Source organism: Astyanax mexicanus, chromosome 7 (genome assembly GCF_023375975.1).
Source record: "Astyanax mexicanus isolate ESR-SI-001 chromosome 7, AstMex3_surface, whole genome shotgun sequence".
NCBI classification, from domain to species: domain Eukaryota; kingdom Metazoa; phylum Chordata; class Actinopteri; order Characiformes; family Acestrorhamphidae; genus Astyanax; species Astyanax mexicanus.
In genome coordinates, this window is record NC_064414.1 from 29,998,981 (window position 1) to 30,020,502 (window position 21,522).

At 37.4% G+C, this 21,522-nt stretch overlaps 2 protein-coding genes across 6 annotated transcripts; one reads left to right on the forward strand and one right to left on the reverse strand.

The window, feature by feature from the left end:
• LOC125803004 (sterile alpha motif domain-containing protein 3-like) lies at nucleotides 1-10,061 on the reverse strand. 5 transcript variants are annotated; one of them, XM_049481701.1, is made up of 8 exons: nucleotides 9,761-10,061; nucleotides 7,777-7,822; nucleotides 6,769-6,846; nucleotides 5,092-5,253; nucleotides 3,551-4,507; nucleotides 3,255-3,410; nucleotides 2,793-2,882; nucleotides 1-1,664 (listed from the first exon to the last, which is right to left on the reverse strand). In XM_049481701.1, the coding sequence occupies exons 5-8, from the start codon at nucleotides 4,490-4,492 to the stop codon at nucleotides 1,359-1,361; spliced, it is 1,494 nt and encodes a 497-aa protein (XP_049337658.1). In that variant the 5' UTR covers nucleotides 4,493-4,507; nucleotides 5,092-5,253; nucleotides 6,769-6,846; nucleotides 7,777-7,822; nucleotides 9,761-10,061; the 3' UTR covers nucleotides 1-1,358. The 5 variants fall into 5 exon arrangements, with proteins under 5 accessions (XP_049337658.1, XP_049337657.1, XP_049337656.1 ...); XM_049481700.1 differs by having other exon boundaries at nucleotides 7,625-7,822; XM_049481699.1 differs by having other exon boundaries at nucleotides 7,592-7,822.
• A 2,619-nt stretch (nucleotides 10,062-12,680) lies between these two features.
• Nucleotides 12,681-21,378, forward strand: ttl (tubulin tyrosine ligase). Its single transcript, XM_007240317.4, has 7 exons — nucleotides 12,681-13,237; nucleotides 14,770-14,848; nucleotides 15,100-15,332; nucleotides 16,156-16,291; nucleotides 16,397-16,666; nucleotides 16,966-17,109; nucleotides 17,626-21,378. The coding sequence occupies exons 1-7, from the start codon at nucleotides 13,063-13,065 to the stop codon at nucleotides 17,807-17,809; spliced, it is 1,221 nt and encodes a 406-aa protein (XP_007240379.2). The 5' UTR covers nucleotides 12,681-13,062; the 3' UTR covers nucleotides 17,810-21,378.
• Nucleotides 21,379-21,522: the final 144 nt, after the last annotated feature.

Sequence of the window (21,522 nt, forward strand, 5' to 3'; positions counted from 1 at the left end):
TACAACACTTTCAGAAGTTTAATAAACAAGGAAAAACAGCCTGCTCAGTCCAATCCAAAATAAATTATTAAATTATAAAACACAAATTGTAAGAAAGTTACTAGTTAAATTTAGCTAATGTACAAGTCATAAGCAGAATTTGGCAGAATACAGAGATTTTTCTAGCAGTGCTAATGACTAACAGTGTCACATACAATAAGTTGTACAACAGCACACAACTTCAGTAACTCAGTTGGGGAAAAAAACAGCCTATAACAGCTTATATGTGCTTGTGAAAAGTTTGATCCATTCTAGTTGAAAGCTAACAACTTTGAGCTGAGCAATATGACAATATTTCATTGTATAATCATAAAATTAGCAATAATACGCATCTGTGTATAATGTACATTTCATCAGTACTAAAAACACCCTGACCAATTGCACGTTTGATTACAGTTATAATTAGTCTAAGTGCAGCACATTGTTTAAGAATCTGCCACTACTATGCATTTTTCTGATGGAAAATAATATTAATGCATTGCCAATTTAGAAAAATCAATTACCCCACCCACACTAGAAGGGTGAAGACTAACACATGCCTCCTATATAACATAGGTCAGACACTGGTTCTTTTTGAACTGTTTGAACAGCATCATTGGGTTACTAATTCACAAACATTGAGCGGGTGATTATATGGAGCTCTGTCTCCCCCCCATCAGAGAGACCAAGGCCGATTGTACTCTCTGAGGCTCTGTCTGCCAATGGTAAGCAGCATTACCCGGGACTGATCCACGGATTAGTAGCTGGACCATTGCAATCCCTGTAATAAAATATTTATCATACCACTCAGCCCTACTTTCACCTAAATTGGCTGAATTTTTTTTTTATCAAGTTGTGCAGCAGTGTAGAGCTAAAACTCTTTATCTGAAACAACAAAAATAATAACTACAAGCATGTTTGCTCAAACAGGAACCATGAATACCAGAAATCAACTTACATAGTATCCAGAATACAGTCCAACAGACCTTGCAGAATAAACTCTTACATTATGGAACTTGGCAATTATACTTTGTTAAAGAAAAATGTAAAGAAGTCAAGAGTGGCCAAATGAGATTGAATAATGGATAGTATGGATAGCTAAGAAAAATATGACCATTTAAAAAAAATAAATAAATAAAAAAATAAGCCTGTAAATTTCTCTATAATGAATCCCTTCAAACCACTCTGAACGACCTATTTACACCTGATCAATTCAATTATATAGAACTTTGCATGTAGTCTTTAACATTTCAGAAAAAAATATTATGCTCAGTTTAAGCACATGTATGTTTCAGATAAACACAGCACACTCTTGGGATATCCACTGACTGCTTTACCACCTACAGAGTTTTACACAAGAGTCTGTTTCTGAGTCCGTGAACCCTAGCAGAACACTGTTCACCTCCAATGTTCATTAAAACCTTCTGAATGACCTCGAAGGTGTAGCGCAGTTCCTTGGGGTAGTCAATATTAAGTGCGAATAACAGACCAACAAGCATAGCTACCGCATGGGGGAAGTCAGTAATGCCATTCAGGATGATCTGCTCTTCCAGTACCACTGAAAAGTCAATGACGTCCTCCTCTTCTTGTATCAGCAAGACACCAATACTTACTCCTTTTGCCATCTGCTCCTCACTCTCTGTAGTCTACAAGTGAGAAAAGAAAAATGATGAGTTAACTACTAAATTAGTGATGGACAATCAATCTAGCAGGCAGTAATTTTACACACACACACACACACACAATTAAATAAATGTTTAAAAATAAGAATATCTTTGAAAAGTTACTTTGATTCAGTAATTCAGTTAAAAAGGTGAATCTCATATATAGATGTATTGCACACAGAGTGATCTATTTAAAGCGTTTATTCATTTTATTATTGATGATTATGGCTCACAGCCAACAAAACCCAAAAATCAGTGTATCAGAAAATTAGAATATTATATAAGACCAATTGGTACTTTTGGCAGTGTGGGCAGTGTGCCAAGTCCTGCAGGAAAAATTTAATCTGCATCTCCATAAAAGTTGTCAGCAGATTTTCCAGGAAACACTGCACTGATTTTAGACTTGATAATAAAACACAGTGGATCAACACCAGCAGATGACATGCATCTCTAAACCATCACTGATCATCAGTAAATTTTACATTTCATTTGTAAATCAAGGGAGCAGAGTCTGGAGGAAGAGTGGAGAGACACACAGTCCAAACTGCTCGAGGTCTAGTGTGAAGTTTCCACCAATCAGTGATGGTTTGGAGAGATATGCTAATCATCTGCTGGTGTTGATCCACTGGGATTTATTGTCAAGTCTTAAGTCAGTGCAGTTTTTTTTCCCACAAAATCTTACAGCACTTCATGCTTCCCTCTGCTGACAACTTTTATGGAGATGCGGATTTCATTTTCCAGCAGGACTGGAAACTGAGCAAACTACTCACACTGCCAAAAGTATCAATTGGTCTTATACAATATTCTAATTTTCTGATACACTGATGTTTGTAAGCCAAAATCATCAACAATAAAATAAATAAACGCTTAAAATAGACCACTCTGTGTTTAATACATCTATATAATATATGTGTTTCACACTTTAAACTGAATTACTGAAATAAAGTAACTCTTCAAAGATATTCTATTTTTTTGAGATGGCCCTGTATATGATGAACAAAAATCTATATAATTTGAGTGTAACTAACATTGTTACTAAGCATGCATTTGTCTGCATAAAAGATAATGATTAGATGCAAAATAAAAATAGAAAATTCCAGTCAAGCTTACCTCAGCAATCTTTAGAAGTTTGGATGGATCCTCCCTGAGAAAATGTGGCAGACCTCTCAGAATGACTGCCCTTTTCTTTTGAACTGAATTCTGTTGAAGACAGCACACTCTTAAGACAAAGTGACAGTGCACATTGGTTTTCACCACAATCAAAACAATTAACATTGGGTATGTCCGAATACATTCTGATGCTAGAACGTTATGTATTCAAACAAAGAAAAATCTTTATGTACATACTACAAATAATCTAATCCAACAAGACCAAATGTATATCACTAAGTGTAACCTAAGTTTTCAGCTGGCATGGTCATTACTTTGTGTCCTGAGTTGCAGACATACTGGCCCCTCACAGGGCAAAGCACACAAGTCCACATAAAAAAAAAGAGCTAAATAAAAGAGAATGTGTGGCAGATGAGTATGCATGGCATGTTCTGGCCTATACATTTCCACACTTGTACTCACATCATCATCAAGCAGAGACAGGAGGCTGCTAAGTGCTTGAATGCAGTGACTCTTGGCCTTAAACATCTGCAAGAATCTTTCCATATACTGATCCAGCCCAGAAACAAACGTGTCCCACAGGTCAGTGGAAGTTAGTCGAGCAAATTCAGCCTCAATCTACAAAACAAAGCAGAACTAACAAATTATTCATTGTTACCTAAATAATTATGGTTTATGTAATTGCAAAAATTTAACAATTTATCCATATGAAGCTAGTTCACACAAAAAAATATATTTTCAACATAGCATAGACTTACCTGTGTATCTGTGAACAAAGCTGGCCACTTGGCCTTCACTTCTGCCACAAGTGGTTGTTCTTCAACTATTTCTTTTCGTCGCAGAGGGAATGTGCTGGCCATCATGTCAGTAACTTTCTTCCAATCAACTTTCTTCTTCTTCATCTCTGCAACAATGGCTGCCCTCTCCTCTTCCAGCACATTCTGCGTTTTGCCTTCAGGAACATCCGGAAGAAAGTTGACTTCAGACTTTTTAGCTTTCTTGAGCTTCTGCTTTGGTCCTGAATTTCGGCGATTCACTGTTAGCTCTGAACATCCAGACACACGAAGCTTGTTGCGGTAATTTCCCATTTTAAACTTTAAACTGAACTTCCAGCAGTACCACCCCTTCACAGATCCAGGCTCTCTCAGGCAAGGATGTTTCTTAACAAGGCTCTGTGCAACAATGTCATACTGCTCTCGAGATGGGTATGCTGAGTATTTGTAAATTTCTTCAGCCAATTTTTCAAGTATCTCAGATTTAGTGTCTTTATTTGTAATCAGAAGGGTTCCATTCTCCTGGTAGGCTTCATTACCACGTTTAAGCTTCAATTCCACATCGTATGAGAATTTTGGAATCACAAAAGGGTCAGGCCATGGCCGACGGCAGGAAGGAGTGTCCTCCATGGAAGACGATGAGGGCGACGAGAGACTTGCCGTGTCCAACGTTGAGTCAGTCTGAGGGGACTCGGGGATTTGCTTGAGGATTACCTTTAAAGTGGCCTTCTCTTTTGGAAGTTCAGACAAGCTTGACAAGTTGCAGAACTCATTGCCAAAGTCTGGATCTTGAAATTGAACTACAAAGTCACCTCCCAATCCAAGCTTGCATTTCAAAAAAGAATAAAAGGAATCAAGAGTCTCTGGCTCACTGTCAGTTTGTATCTTCCTAATATCATCCTTGTTTATAATGATTCTTAGCAACATTTTGTACACTGGAATCTAGGGGAGAGGGAGGAGGGGAGAGAAGGAGAGAGAAAAAAAACTCACTATATTGCCTCATCACACTGTTTTGTTTCTCATTCACCAGCTCCTTGTTCTAAATTTCACATTCTACATTCAACAGTACACTACAGTGTCTTGGTTACATTAAAGGTGGAATTATTATTTTAAAGAAGCTGATGCATTACAAGCTATTTATATTTGTGCTATTATTTTTTAGCCCATATAAAGACACTAGCACTTAATAGACAATAGTATGTACTGTGGGGTCCAGACCATGGAAGAAAATGGTAAAGGGAGGATAATAAAGTATGCATAGAAATCAAATGACTCACTAATCATATAATGTCCTATATGTATAGTGAAGCTGATAAATGGACAGTGAGTATAGAAACAAGGATGTGGTTATTATGTTCTGAATGGACAAAACAATAAAATTGTTTATGTCTTTTACACTTAAATGAGCAAGACATACAATTATACATGAACACCACAAAACAATTCTAAAAAATTGCAACATCTTATAACGTGGTAATGTAAAATTTATAACTATTTTGTATTTGACTAAATTTGGTGAAATTTACCTCAATGGAGCAGAAACCCTTTTGGAGAGATCAGAAGTCTGCCTTTCACCATATACGCTGACAGGGGGAAGTAGTCATTGAGCTCCTCTGGCTGGACTACAAGCAGCTTTGCAGAGTGGTTCTTGCAGACTTCATAGCATCTGAGGTGTTCCAGGTACCAAGCTGTATAAGGTTCCACAACAAAACAGGGCTTGTTTTCCACAAATAGCACATTAATCATTTTCCCAAAATTAGGAAGTCCACTTGTGCTTCCAGTGGATAAAAACATTCCTTGAGTGTACTTTGTCCCATGGATAAAGGCAGTTGTGGCAAGAGATACAGAAGTCAAACATCCAAATTTCCTTCTGATAGCATCTTTCACAAAGAGGTCCAAAATCTCAAATGAAACAGTTGAAATTTTTCCAACTTCCACTGTTGGTTTGAACATGTTAGGCATGTCCATGTGATATGCTAACATGAGCTGGTGCCTTGAAGCTAAAGTCACCAAAATGTTCTTGAAGTTATTAACATCCCGGACAACTTTCTTAAAGAAGCTGTGTTTGGCCTCAAATCTTATTGTCCAGAAGTCGAGCAGAGGACCAAAGCAGCGAATTAGATAGGGATAGTGTTCAAGAAAGTGGTGCTTTGGTTTTAGCTTAAACGTAGGAAAAGCTTCCTGTACAAGCTGCCGATGTTCAAAGATTTTGGCCTCAAGGTAGAACAGTTTTTCCTCAGTGAATGTAGATGAAGTTAAAATTTCCAGAATGTCTTTAAGATCCAAAATGACACCCCAAGCTTTGTCGTTCTCTGGTACTTTATCCCCAATTAGCAATGGCAGCAGTCTCAAAAGTGTCCAATTTTCATGCCCGTTCCCCCCAATTGTCCCCTTTAACGTGAATGCCTTTGGAATTGCTTGTGGTTTGTTTGTTTTGTCCGAAAACTTGTATGGGAAACGCTGAATGGCAGTATTCAGTTCCTCTAAAGTAAAATACTTCTTGCCAATCAATGTCTTTAAACACAAACACAGCTCCACAGGCACTATTCCCTCTAGCAAATCATGTAACAAGTCAGGTGGAAAGCCCGTTATGCAGTGAAAATAATTTAGTTCATTTAAAACACAGTCACCCTTAACTCCGTCAACAACTATGCTCTCGTGCTCTTTAAGGCTCTTAACAGCTTCATTGTGCAATATTTTTGTTCTTAGTGGAAAGCATCCAGTTCTTACTGATGTACTCTGAATATCACTGCGACTGGCTAAGCAGAATCTGCAAAATTTATCAACAGAGAATGACTCCTGAAAGCCAGCAAACGAATGTGCTCCTAAATTATCTGAAGACACATACAGGACTGTGCCTTTGACAAACGTACCTAGCCTATCAATGTAAAATCCTTTAGTTTCAAGTGTACAAAGCTCTTTAAGCAGTGGTTCAACTATTTGTGCATACCCAAATGTTTTCACATCATTACTATTGCTCAGCAAGGCAAGGTATATACTAGATAGGGCAGATCGGTATTTGGCAGGCAAATTAGCAATTACCCAATAAATAGCAGTTATTTTATGTTTCTTCCTTGAAGTTCCCAAAGGGTTGCAGATTTCAAATTCATCTATATACAATCCTAAAGAAATTGATAATTCTTCTTGAGAAATAATTGGATTCTCTTTAAAATACAGTCCATCATGAAAAGATCTGTACTGACCAGAGAGCGATGGTAGATTTGTTTCCTCTAAAACTTTGTCAATTACATCACACTTGTTCAACAATGCTGGCAACACACCTGAAATTGGAACATAAACAAATGTTTTGTTAAGTAAAGGATCTAACACATACTCAGTTGGCTCAATTATGTTGAATCTTTCCTTGTAAAACAACTGTCTTTTGTATTCAGTTCCCAGTGGTCCACTCTGTGACAGACAACTAAAAGGATTGGTTTCCTGTAAGCTTTCCTTTAACAACTTTAGTGTGGCCTCATCTATATTACAACTGAGCTCTGTAAAAATGTTTTCTGCAGTTTTTTTTGACAGGTCACCTGCTAAAATTCCAATTTCGTGAAGTTCATTGATTATTTCCTGGGTAGCTGATTTAGATACATGCAAGATGGCTTGCATTCGTAGAAGCAAAGATGCAAGTCTATTCCTAATTTTGTCACCAATGCTACCTCGCTCTTCTTCATCATCAGCAGCATCCTCATCATCATCAGACTGAAAATCAAAACTATCACGAACAGCTGACTCAGTGTTATTAGAAGAATACCCACCAGTGTCTAATAGGGGATCAGAGTTTTCACCATGTGGTGGGCCATAAAGAAGCTCTGCTTTAAAATTTTGTAAAAAATCCAAGGCATGATATCGACTTCTGTGAGAGGTAAAACTGGAATAAACTTTTGACTTAAAATTACAACCATTAAATGGGCAGGTGACAGTTTCCTTGTTTTTTAAATGAGTGTTAAGATGACAAAAGTATTGTTTATGATTTGCAGGTTGACTAAATGCACATAGCAGACATCTGACTCTAAAATTCACTTTTTCACCGTAGCAAAATCCATGTTGTCTCACATGTATTCCAAGAGCCTTGTGTGACTTAAAAGAGCACACACAGTCACTGTAAATACAAGGAATCGGTACTCGTCCTCCGTAATGAGAGTGGCTTGATCTGTAATGTCCAAGTATTTTTCGACGATTGTTTGTGAAGTAAGTGCAAAGCTTACATTTCCACTTCATGCATTAACAGCACTCACACCCTCAGATCACAACCTAAAGGATAAAATAAAAGAATAACAATTAGGGTTGCAACAGGGAGAAATTTTAAGGTACAATAATAATTATTAGTATTACAATTACCCTACATTATCAACAATAATTATAACAATAAATACAAACTGCTACAACAATATCGAGTTATAAAATTAAATCATGTTTATGTTGAGGTAGATGTATATGAGGAAGTGTATAAAACTGTCCTATAAGTAATAGTATGAATACCACACTGTAAACGTGCTTATTATAATCATTATAGATTGAAGGATTTTAAGAGTTTTAGTTCAAGTTAGAATTTAACTCGGCAGGCGTTACCTACAACTCTTACCATTCAATAGGATCTTAACATTAAAAATGTTTTTTTACTGTATATCTGTTTTATCTGTGAAATAACTAGTTGTTGCAAATAAAGAGGATTATTTCTGACATGATTAGTATAGCAGAAAAGTCTCTTTCCAAATTTACTAACTAGATAGTGTTGCAGTCTTTAGTAACCTGTAGAAAGGGAAAAAGTGTAATAAGCCAGCTTTTCTTTAACAGGATTCTTGCACCATTTAAAAGACAAATTAATCATGCATTTTAAGACCTTTTAAGACTTTAATAAATATAAATTAAGAACCCAAATCATAGCCATTATTACTTTGGGAGAAAATGCATTGTATTGGAAAACAAAACTTAAAAATCAAATCAATCAAATATTTTTTATCAATATTTTTTATCAATGTTCATCATTATCTGAGTTGGCCACATTTTTAAAAATGTGGCTAAGTCATAAAAACTCACAAAAACAAGTTTTGCACAGCGTGCAGATTGTGATATGTACCCCCACTTGGGTGGGAAGACCCAGTGACATTTACCATGCACAAAAGAACTGCAGTTGTAAAATGCAGACTAATAATATTTATTTATTAAAGCCTTAGTCAAGACTTTTTTAGACATTCCAGTTAGCTAGCTGGCCGTAAAGCGTTCGTTTGTTAACATGTTAGCTAGCCCAACGCTAAAGTTCAGTAAGTTAGCTCTCCCCTAACCTTAGGTTTCTTCCCGGTAGCTTAGTTAACTCGCCCGTAAGGTCAGTATGTTAGCTAGATCTGCGCTAACCTTAGTTATACTCCTACGTAGCGTAGGAACCGCGGGAACCCTGTTAAACGAAGGCATTTGTTGAAACTGCTGATCTAGGTTAGCGCTGCGGCTAGACCTCCGACTCTGCATTTGTTTGCAACTTGTAAGGCGAGAACGTTCCTCGACTGATTTTTGCTAAATACACTGTCGAACCCACCAGGAGCCTTAATTTTGTTTAAAAAAAGTCGAAAAAGCAACACGAAAAAAATGTCAGTGGTCGCCTACCTCAACATGTTTCCCTGAAGCTCTGCATTTTACCGGACTAACTTCAGTTAGTTAGCCTGTTGCGACCCTGAGTTAAATTAAAAAAACGTTCCTAACCCCATTTAAGTGTTTATACTGAACTACCCATCATATTTTCAGGGTAAATACTAGCCTGTTGCACTTTTTTTGAAGGTGAAATGTAGGTATTTCTGCCAGCCTCTCATTTTAGTATTCGGTTCCACCTTAAATAAGGTGCTGGCGCCAGAAAGGACTCACCATTTAAGGTGGAACGGCTAAAGAACTCAGGTCAGCTAATTATACCCTAATCTTAAAACATACATAGGTTAGCTAACATATGTCTAAATGTTTGATAGATACTTTTATTTAGTGGTATGCCTCTCTCTAGCTATGTAGCTAGCAGCTAACATGGTTATTAGCAAGCAACTAAGCTAACTAGTTAGCTACCGAAGGCCAGACAACAATTACTTTAGCTAACATTACATCTAGCCAGCCAGCAACGTGCCTTACATATTATCAGACACCTTAGGAGAACTATGAGAACATTATACCGGCTCAAACGCAATAAAAGCGTGAAGAGATTAAAAAACTTACCCGAAAAGGTAAAATGCCCGCCAGATTCAACTCGCCAGATTTGAGAACTGTCTCCAGCATGAAATGGCGGACCTCACGGACGCCCTCTATCCTGAAGACACGCCCCCTGCGCTGACGTACCGCACGTTAAAAAAAGACGTTGAGGGCACCTGCGCGGTTTAAATTACTCTGGTGATTTCAGTTGACTTGAAAATCTAAGTTGAAAAAGCTTTTTATTTTTTAAGAAAGAATAAACATGAAATAATGAGTTATCTCAACAAACTCCGCAATGTGTAGTCATATTAACAATACATTTTAAGTTCAGATAACTAAAGTGCAAGGTTATTTTTTACAGTGTGTGGATGTTACATGGCTGACCTGTAGCTGCCTTTTTTAGCAGCTTCGCCTGAGAGTGTTTTATAAATCGTTCTTCTCTCTGTCACCTTCTCCAGTGGGTAATAACAAAATCTCTAGACAGAAGCAAGACGTAATTCATCTCCTGTTTCTCCCAAAACTCAGTCCAGTCTATTCAGTCGCTGAGCTACTAACTTTAGATGCTTGGACTGAGAAACCCGGCGCAGACTGAGTAGTTGAGTTTCTAAACTGCCTCTCCGCATGGTGTCACCATACTTGGTATGTTGGCTGCATTAAAATGTGTTGTTTAATGTGTGGTCTGTTGAATTTTATTATATATGTAATGACTATTGTAACACTGTTAAACTGATGTACGTGAGCGTTTAGGATAGCTTATATAATGAAAGACTGTGTAGCAGTGCTGCTTGATGCTGTAAACGCATGTATCCACAATTTTAGGTATAGAACAAAAAGATGGAAACTGAATGTAAAAACGCATCAGACGCTTAAAAGTGCGCGCCTTGTATTCCGTGCGTAAAAGCGCATTCCATGCGTAAAAGCGCATTCCGTGCGTAAAAGCGCCCGCCGTGCGTAAAAACGCATTCTATGCGTAAAAGCGCATTCCTTGCGTAAATGCGCGCGCCGTGCGTAAAAACGCATTCCGTTCCTATAACGCATTTCGTGCGTAAAAATGCATTCCGTGCGTAAAAGCGCACGCCGTGCGTAAAAAGTCACTCCGTGCGTGAAAGCGCATGACGTGCATAACGCATTCCGTGCGTACAAATGCATTCCGTGCGTAAAACGCGCGCCGTAGGTAAAAGTACATACCGAAGCAACAGGTGTTGATTTTAAATTAATATATTATATTTATTGTTTCTTATTTATATTATTTATATCAATATGGTTAATGGATCTGGCCCCTGTCAGTTCAGTTTAATGTGAGACTTTTAAATCACACATGAGAACACTTCTAACACTGCTATTAGTTTAATTTACATTGATTTTAATCTACAATTTAAACTGCGCCATCAGCGCACCCATAAAGTGAAGTGAAGTATTTTTTGGCTACTGCACTGTGAATGAAGATTCTCTATTTAAAGAGAGAGCTCGTCTATGACTACGTTTAATCCCTATCTGTAAAGTCAACACTAAGTGCTTAATAATATCCCTTTATTTATTTTATCTGACTGAACAGACAGACTGAACATCGACTATGTTTTCCTTTTAATAAAACAAACATCTCAATTTATAATGCTGTGTAGTCCAAGACAGTGTTTAAGCACTGTCTGCTAAACTTACCATTTATCTGAAGTACTGTTAATAACATATTTCAGTTTCCAGTAGATTTCATTATATATTTTATTCTTTTTCATTTTTTGTTGTGTTAAGGTGCGGTAAGCAACGAAGCTAACATCTTCATTGCGAGCGGGCATTAATAGAATTTCTACAGAGGAGAACCCCGCGAGGTGAATACACTCTCTCCACCTCACACACACACACACACACACACACACACACACACACACACACACACACACACACACACACACACACACACACATACACAATAAGTCTAACTCGCCCCCTAGTGGCTACAGAGCTTCCTATAATCCTGAACGTTAATTACAGAACATATTAACATTTTACCTACAAATTATTATTTATTAAAATGCTATAAATATATATATATATATATACGATTATTGCAAACAGTCTAACTGACTCACTTAATGCTAATGTTTTATCGCGTCCCTGCGCTCCGTTAAAATCAACCGTGTTTAATATTATCGCAAGTATTGAGACTTGGCTCACGCAAATAGTGACGAGAACACCCAATAGGAGACCTACGGGAAGCTGAAAGGCAAGAATATTTTCAGTTAATATGAATAAGCTTCTTAAATTAATATGTACAGTATTGTAAACACGAGAAATGTCATATTTAAAGTTTTTATTTTATTATTTTTTTTTCTTATTGTTAGTTTTAATTACAAACAAAATTAATAAATACACATTTTGCAAGAATACTTTTCTTATTGCATTAATTCTATCCAAAACTAAGGCACATGTATAGCAGTAAAGCTGTGATTCTTTGCTATACAAGGTTGTAGCTAACAAAAGGGGGTAAAAGAAGCCTATTGGCAGAGTGGAACACAATGTATTCTATGTGTGGCAGAAAAATAAACTGTTGATGGGGAAAACGCCAATGCCAGGATGCATTGTTCCCTTTTAGTTTAATTAGGATACAGAGACTTTTATTAATTTTCAGACAGAGCCTACAATTTCTCTGGTGGTAAAACTACAAAACCCACAACCCTCTGCGACCCATGTTTGCGTCTGGCTGGGCTAATCCATGCTGCGCCTGCTAGGTTATCTCGCTACGTCAGATCATGACAGTCCGGCTGGGATAAAGAGATCCTGGGGATGTCTGTGTGGACTGGCCTGGGAACAGCAGCCCTGCTTAGCTAACAGCGCCTGAGGAAATCTGAGCTCAGGGCTTTTACTGAAGCTTGGGAACCTCCCCTGTCTCGCTGACAAGACTTAAACACGGTGACACTCGGTGGAAGTGAGCTGGAATGCTAGGGGTTAGCTCTTTCTGTACTCAGTAGTCAGAGGAGAGCCGCGCTCCTGCGGGAAGCGGAGACACGGAGTCACACCCTGATTCCACTGGAGCTCTGTGTTCACACAAGACCGTCAGCGGAGAACTGTGTGCTGGATTTAATAGCTAATACTGAGCAATTGTATGTAGAAGTTAGTTAGCGTGCTGTGTTAGCTGTGCGGAAAAGCGTCCACAGAAACCATGAACATCCCGTCCCAGACTACTTTGTTGGGGGACAGATAACGTTAGCCGGTTAGCTCGCAGGCTAGAAGTGTGTGTGTAGAGGGGGTTGAGTGTGTGTACAGGGGGGTGAGGCCGGGCAGGGCTCCGTTACTTTCGGCTACAGTGTGTTAGTGAGATACAGCGGCCTGTTATGAACAGCGCTACACCGATGTACACGTTTGTTCTGCGGGATGACAACAGCAGCGTGTACGCTGAGGTCGCCAGACTCCTCACAGCTACCGGGAAATGGAAACGCCTGAAAAAGGATAATCCGAGATTCAACCTGATGCTGGGAGAGAGGAACCGGCTACCCTTCGGACGCCTAGGTAAACTGACCACCACTGACTTCCCAACATCCACCAAACGTAAATGTGTTTATACTGAACACCCAGCAAACACAACCCTGTCACAGCACTGTCTACTTTCTTATAACGCTGCTGCAGCATTGTCTGTACTGTAGGTGGTGCTGTTTGCTTTGTCTTAAAAGGGTGGTCACAGCGTTGTCTAATACTGTCCATACACTACAAGACTTTGAAAAGACTCTGAATAGACTTAACTTTTGACTAAAGTCTGACACACTCTCACATCTAAAGACAAGTCACAGACGTTTTACTCACAGACGTTGTACTCACAGACGTTTTACTCACAGAATAGTCACAGGCTAAGATTTTCCTAAGACTGGAGATCATTATTTGCAAGACTGCAACTAGGATCTTTCTGAGATTATTTCCCATCATGCTTCTGGTGGAGTTTACATACAATACACAATACATATTATGTTACAAATAATGTGTTTATCAATACTATGATTTATCAGAGACTCACAACTTTTATCCCCAACAACAGTTTATTTTTCTCCCACACTGTTAGTTCTTGATATTTTTTTAATTGAGTACATTTTGTCCAACTCTGCCTATAAATTTATTGTCCCTGTTTTTTTGCTGAAATCTTGTATAGATTGTATACATTTTCCAAGGTTTTAAATAGAATTTATGCAATAAAGAACACCACCTCTTGCAAAATGTTAATTTATTAAACTTGTTTTAACACTGCACAGTAAGACAAAGTAGTGCAAAATAACTATACTATAATCACTGTAAAGTGTTACCTGTGTTTCAAATACTGTACATACTAAATTAAGAACAATATAAGGCACATTAACTCAGTCAATGATCCAGAATGTCATGATACTAATAATGCACTCCATATATCTACATATATCCAGCACTGAAGTAAAATGAATGAGAGTGGACGGATATATTCTGTCTCTAGTAGATATATCATGGAAAATGAAAACTGTGTTAATTTTTCTATTGCTGAAAACAGCAAAAAGTAGTACCCTGAGGTGATAATAAGTGGTTGGTGAAATGGCATGATGTTTCAGGGTATAATATCGTTTACGTTATTAAAAAAGGTTGGTGAAATTATTGCGCACACTACGATATGGCATACCCCTATATGTAAAGCATTACAATAGAATTTTGATATAAATTTTAACCGCATAAAAGACAAAAAAAAACTATCAAGATTGCCCCCAACAGATGTCTGTACCATGATCATTCATGTAATGTACCTCATAATAAACCTTAATGATTTTGACACATGCTTTAATAATACTTAATAATTATTATGTTATCTGTTTTCAGCATCTTAAGCTCCGCTTAGCTCAGCTACTGATTTAACCTTCCTTACATGATTGTGTCACTGAAAAGTAGTGCTCAGTAGTGAGTACATGCTGACCTCTGACTGTCCTTTTATGACACTGGTGCATAATTTATCAATAGCTCCATTCAGCACTCAGCAGTTAAAAAGTATATGTGGTCTTCCCAGTGTAATTACTGTCATGTCTTCCTGACAGGTCATGAGCCAGGACTTATGCAGCTGGTGAACTATTACAGAGGGGCGGACAAGCTTTGTCGCAAAGCATCTCTAGTAAAGTATGTGTTCCTCTGCTTTTACTATATGATTAAATGTTCTTTTTTTTTCTTATTTTCCATATGTAAATATTTACATCTAAGTCATTTTCATTAGCACTGCAAAATTACTCTTTACAGTTAATAATTACAGTAACATAATATTTTTTGGGTTATTATTGTGCTGTGCTACTATGCTACATTTCCATTTTACCTTCCTTTTTTTACCTTCTATGTGTGCACTAAATAAATCTTTCATTGTTTGTTTTGTGTAGGTTAATAAAAACAAGCCCAGAGCTGAAAGACTCATGTAACTGGTTCCCTGAGTCATATATTATATATCCAACCAATCTAAACACACCTGTGGCTCCTGCTACCAATGGTATCAGTCATCTGAAAAGCAACCCCAAGACGGATGAGCGTGAGGTCTTCCTCGCCTCCTATCATTCCAGAAAGGAAAATGGAGAAGGAACAGTGTGGATTGCTAAATCATCAGCTGGAGCAAAAGGTGAGTTCTTCAATTATTAAAAAAAAAAAGACAGAAACCGTAGCCCATTTTAGCCTATTTAAGTAGTAGCCCAAACTCTGAATTGCTCCTTTTTGTGGTAAAAGTATAGACGTAATTGTGCATCTTATGTTGTTCTGACTATTTGTGTTTTGTATGCTCTGTATGTACACGTGAAGATTTAAGTGTAAAGATTCCTCTTTAGTTAGTTAAGTAACTTTATGGTGCAACACTGGTGTTTTACTGAGTGCACATAGCTTGTGTAATCTTTATAGAAATGCATTGTCAATAGAACTGGACTCTGTGGAGCAGCAGCACATGAGCCTAAGGTCACCATGTCCATTGCTAATTGTCAGCTAGCAATAAATAGTGCCCTGGCATGTGCCAGTGCCTTTACTAGAGTAATGAAGTTCCAATTCTGTAACTTTGGGATAAGTTAGAGTGCTGTTATTGACCCAGAACTAATCATCCAGTGTCAATAACTGACCTCACTTATGCTTTTGTTGCATCCAGTAAAAAGCCAACTGTAAATCATGTATTTCCATGTGAAAAAGTAGGACACCCCATGAAAACCTTAGTATTTTTTAACAAATTAAATAAAAAAAATAATTGAGGTTTATTTGAGCAGTACTGAGAAATGGAGCCTGTACAACTAAACAAATAGAACAAGTTAAAATGTTCTTGTGTAAACATACTTCCTGTTTTCTTGGGTTGTTCAATGTATTACCATGTTCTTTTTCAGACAGTGTCCTTACAATGTGTTGGCATCTTGAAGTGGCAGTATTATATTATTTATTTTAATCATGATGTTCTTGTTTTTCCTTAGGGGCTGGAATCTTAATATCTCACGATGCAAACCAGTTGCTTGAGTTTATTGATAATCAGGGACAAGTTCATGTAATTCAAAAGTACCTGGAGCGACCACTGCTGTTGGAACCAGGTCATCGCAAATTTGATATAAGGTAATATGAACCACCACCACCACCTGTAACTCATCTGATTTTGTGTTTCTGTGATTGTAAACATAGATAACTAAAGAAAATTATTTGGTGTTAAATGTTATTCAGGAGCTGGGTGCTTGTAGACCATCAGTACAACATCTACCTGTACCGAGAGGGTGTGCTGAGAACGTCCTCAGAACCATACAATAGCTCTGACCTCCAGGACATGACCAGCCACCTGACCAACCATTGCATCCAGAAGGAGCACTCTCAGAACTACGGGCGCTATGAGGAGGGCAATGAGATGTTCTTTGATGAGTTCAGGCAGTACCTGCTGAGTGTTCACAATATTGCCATGGAAACCTCCATCTTACCTCAAATCAAGCAGATAATAAGGTATGACTGAACTGTACGTGTGCAACACTGTCAATTGAATAGTTGAGCTTCAGACTTTCTGATAGATATTGAGTGATATCTGAGTTTCACAGAAAATGTATGATTACTTTACAGTGTCTAAAGCCAGCTGAAATTGTTTTTAGCTGACAAGTACATCTATACTTTCCTGCCTATACAAGTATAGAGAATATATTTAGTCTCTGGAGTATTTGCATTTTTCAGTAAGGGGAATTGTCTCTGTGAAAGAGTATTGCACAGACACCTCCCAAAATGAGTCAAGTCTTCTCCTGTTTTAATAGAAGTTGCCTCACGTGCATTGAACCAGCCATCAGCACCAAGCATCTGTCCTACCAGAGTTTCCAGCTCTTCGGCTTTGACTTCATGCTGGATGAGAACTTTAAAGTGTGGCTGATTGAAATCAATGGAGCACCTGCCTGTGCACAGTGAGTGTTTTTCAGATGTTCAAAGTGTTCAAAGTTTGTTTATGATTATGCCTAGCAGTTTCCTTTGCTGTATCTTACTGAAATGTGTCTTGCACTCAAGCTTGATAATGTTTTGCGACATTTTTATTGAATTTTCATATGAGAACTACCTTACACATTTTCACGCTTATTTCCAAATTGACATGGTATTCTATGTGAGCAATAAACTTCAAGTTCTTTTTGTAAACAAGAACTGCTGATTTATTAAGACATATATCTCATTAAGCAGTTTGCGTAGACTAGAAATGAAGTTTCCATTTTTCTATTTTTTATTTAGAGTTGCCTTAACATCTTAGGATAAACTGTATAACAATTAGATTCTGTTTCTGTGAGTGTGTGAGATGGAATTTCCTGTTCTCAGGAGACTCTCAGTCCTACATGGGCCATGTTCTCAGATTAATTGTTTTTATTTAATTGCAATAAAAATGTAAATACATATATAGATGCTCATGTATCTCTTCTTTTGTTGTCTTTTAGGAAACTCTACCCAGAGCTGTGTCAGGGTATTGTAGATGTGGCCATTTCCACTGTCTTCTCTCTGAATGCAGATGCCCTCTCCTCCTCTCCGCCTTTTTCCACCTCTCCATCTCTCTCCTCTAACTCATGCTCTTCACCAAAACTCAGAGCACCACACCAGATTGGCCCATTCCTCAAACTGTAAACACAGGGTAATGTATCCCTGTGGAACACCTCCATCCAAAGCACCTGCTGCCTGTCGTTTCTTCAAGGAGACCCTCTGGTCTTTCACGGTGGAATAGCCTGCCTTTTGAACTGTCTGCAGCTAAGAAGGGATGCACTGTGTAGATGGAGTGGTGGGTAATGATTGAAATTTGCACTCATGTCTGTTTCTGTCTGTCATCTATGAAAAATGCTTATGACTGATGTAGTCAGTCAGTGTGATGATTGAAGGTAAAAGAGAGGTCTGCACATTTGCAACATGATCTGTTTGTCTGCTCTTCTACATTATAAGGATAATTGCAGCAGTATGTTGAGCTTTTTTAGCCTGACTGGCTGCTAAGTATTGCCAGGGCTCTACCAGAGGTCTACTGAAGTTTGGTCACAAGGGAGTCGGTTTTAGTAGAACCAGTTTTAATAGAAGCTGACTAAAGCTGAGATGGTAACACTTGGAGGGTTGGAGCGATGTAGAATTATTTGGAAAGGCAAAAGTTTAATTTATTATGATCAGAACATCATGTTTTCGACAATATTTTGTCCCAGAATTAATTGCAATCCATTTTAAGAGAACCGATTAAAAAAACACAATGGCATAATTTACACAATACTTATTACGAACATTCTGATATTGGAATTGGAATATAGAAATATTCCAATGTTCCACATAACCATTTTAAATTCTATACACCATAATATGCTCTTCTTGCTAAATCAACACAATGGGCAATATTGAGGTCAGCAAAAGTTATTGAGGTGATGTCCGTTTATTGTCTGAAAAGTTGAATTATTAAAGTTATGTAATTATTGTGACAGGCCTATGCTCAGCAAGACTCCTCAGGACTGGCTGTGGCACCTTGATATAATGTAGGATGGGTATGAATTTAGTTTCTGTAATTGTTTAGTGCCTTACATATTAACACAACCGCTTCCCATTAAGCACAAAGCAAGAATTTCTGAAACATCATGCAAGGACTATCTCTCAGTCTGTTATCAGAGAGCATAACGCACATTGAAGGTTCACTATTTCAGCAATTCTTGATTTGGCTGTTCTGTAGTGTATTTGTAAGCCAGTGTAATTTCCTATAGATTTCAGGAGCCTATGTGCATTCTTAAGTTGATCCTTTTGCCTCCACACTGTGTGCGACAGGTTTGGTCAGTTCACATTTAATATCTTTATAGTTTCAGACAGTTATTATTTCAGACAAAGCATTGATGTATGTTGTTTATAAACAAATGTAGTTTGTGTGTGTTTATAGTAGTGTGCTTTTAATTTAGCTGATTATATAGAACCATAGTCATCTAATTTCATTCATGTTGTTTTGTTTATTTTAATCATAACTCGAAACTCGATTCTATAGTCTGTTACTAAAGTAACTGAACCCCATATACATAAGTAGCTGGTCGACATTTTCTGTGATAGCATCTAGAATCCATCACATTTTAATTCTACCTCCATTGTAATTCATGGGAATTCTTTTTTATGATACGATCACTTTTAAAGACTTCAGTTTCCCAGTTTCTTAACATTCATATCACTCTTCATATTATTGAGAAACTTGAATTTCCATATGTTGAAGTAGAGCATGTTCAATTAAAAGCATGTTAATGTAAAAAGGTCTGTTCTATACGTAGAACACAGCAAGCAAAGAAGAGCATTTTGATATCTTTGGTTAAATGCTTGTTTTTTTTTTAGCTTAGTTGGTTGTTCATTTTAATTTCTCTCTTTTTAATAGTTATCATGCGTATAAAGTATTTGTTCTCTGTGTTTATTGCCCCTACCAAGAAAGATGTCTCTTTTTGTCTTTTGAAGCTGAAAAAACGCAACCTTCTGAAGATTTTTGACACTTCTGAAGATGGCTCAGCTGCAGTGGCCTTTATAATAGTGTGTTGTAGTGTAGTGTGGGTGATATTGATTCAGATGTGTTTGTGGTAAAGAAAGAAAGAGAGAGAGAGAGAGGGGTAGGGAGTTTATTTTGATTTGTAACATACATTTAAGCTGTAGCAGTGTTTCAGTTGAATGAAACCATCTAAGTTATTGCACTCAAACTCCCTGTTCTGACATTGTGGTATTTGACCCTAAATTACTACTGAAGATTTTGCTAGATTGCTAATTCAGAACAAGTCGTCAGCTTCTGATTAAAGGGAGGAGACTGGAGAGAGGGGAGAGAAGAAGAAAACCTTTTGGGATTCAGTTCAGGCAGTTTCTGCTTGTCATAGAAGTCTGGTCCCCCCCCCTTTCTCTGATAGTCAGGAAAGAGCGATGACCGAGTTAAAGGGACAGAACTGGGTGGTGAAGGGTTACAAAGACTCATCACGTACATGTAAGAAAGATTGTATTTTATGGGATGCTAGATTAAGAGGCTTCATGCACATACCTCCCAAAATGTAGTTATTTTTCATATAGTAAGAGAGAAGGGCTTGAAGGACTGAAAACCTTTTGATGTGGTGTTATAAACCTGGCATGCTGCAGCCAATATACAAATTTATTAGCTTCTATGCGAAGTCAAAAATGAACTAATGTTGGATAAAATGTGTAGAAAATAATTAAACATAATAATATACCATTTACATAATATCACATAAATTAAAGGGAGCTTTTATGTCTAGATCCATTATATCTAGATCATCATATCAGTGTTATATTATTTGGGAACTGTTAAAATGCTTTATATTAGTATTATAACTTCCATCCATTCATGTTTCTAGGAAAAAAAGAGTCTTTCCATTAAAGGGAAAGGGTGCCTTAAAATACCTGTAACAAGGAACTGTTCTGAGGATTATTATATACTGCTTGGTTTTCTTCTGGTCTTGTTATTTATTGTTTTATCAGTCGTCATGTTCTTTTCCTTTTACTTTCTCAGACAAGCAGTTTGCAATATGTTTTTTTTTTTAACTTGATTGTAAAAATGGTCATTATAGAAATGAAAAATGAAAAGTTGCAGCCCGCCCCGATCTGAGCTACAGTCTTGCAGCGACATTTCAACTCTTACCAAAGAGAAATGGAACTGTTTTTATGTTTCATTTGTGTTTGAACATTGCTAGTATGTTTAGACTGCTTGCAAAGTCCAGCTTTGTGGCATGATGTAATAATGTTTACTGTTATTGGTTACCTGAAATGAAGAAAACTGTTAAAATGATTTACATTGCGTTTTTTATTCCTTGTATGCTGATAAGTCATGTAAGTTTACATGTGTTTGTGTAATGTTTTCTATGTTTTATATTTTGTTCTTATTAGAATTAATCTTATTGTGTTCTGAACTCTAGAGAAAATCCATGGCTTTCAAAAACCCTGTTTCAGGTTTGTGCTCAGCATGTTGGCCCACCTATACCCAGAAAAACAAAAAATCTTTCAGACCCCCTACATTTTCTGCTGTTTCTTACAGATAGCATACATGAAAACCTCTGAAATGTATTTGTGTATCGTCACCATATCTGTGTGTTTTCATGTGTGACACGACAAGCATAATTTTCTCTTTTGTAAGGCTTTGTGCATGCTCAGTTTGGTGTCTGTGTTAGCAATCATATCATGATAAATAAAATTAGTTTTCAAGTTTTGTCATTTTTTCATCTGTGAAAACATAAATTCACTAATATCTTTTAGTGACACTAAACATTTTGTGGGTATGACCTCCTTTGTTCTTAAAACAGTGTCCCAAAAAATGTTGGATGGCAGGTCATTCTCAGCACTGCACAGTGACA

Excerpts from the sequence above, each read along its gene's own strand:
- LOC125803004 (XM_049481701.1), bottom strand. The coding sequence starts at position 4,492 with ATGTTGCTAAGAATCATTATAAACAAGGATGATATTAGGAAGATACAA. Across the intron at positions 2,883-3,254 it reads TGTCTCTGCTTGATGATGAT|AATTCAGTTCAAAAGAAAAG; the intron begins GTGAGTACAAGT and ends TGTCTTCAACAG. Across the intron at positions 1,665-2,792 it reads AACTTCTAAAGATTGCTGAG|ACTACAGAGAGTGAGGAGCA; the intron begins GTAAGCTTGACT and ends TCTCACTTGTAG.
- ttl (XM_007240317.4), top strand. The coding sequence starts at position 13,063 with ATGAACAGCGCTACACCGATGTACACGTTTGTTCTGCGGGATGACAAC. Across the intron at positions 16,292-16,396 it reads CATCGCAAATTTGATATAAG|GAGCTGGGTGCTTGTAGACC; the intron begins GTAATATGAACC and ends AATGTTATTCAG. Across the intron at positions 16,667-16,965 it reads CAAATCAAGCAGATAATAAG|AAGTTGCCTCACGTGCATTG; the intron begins GTATGACTGAAC and ends CTGTTTTAATAG.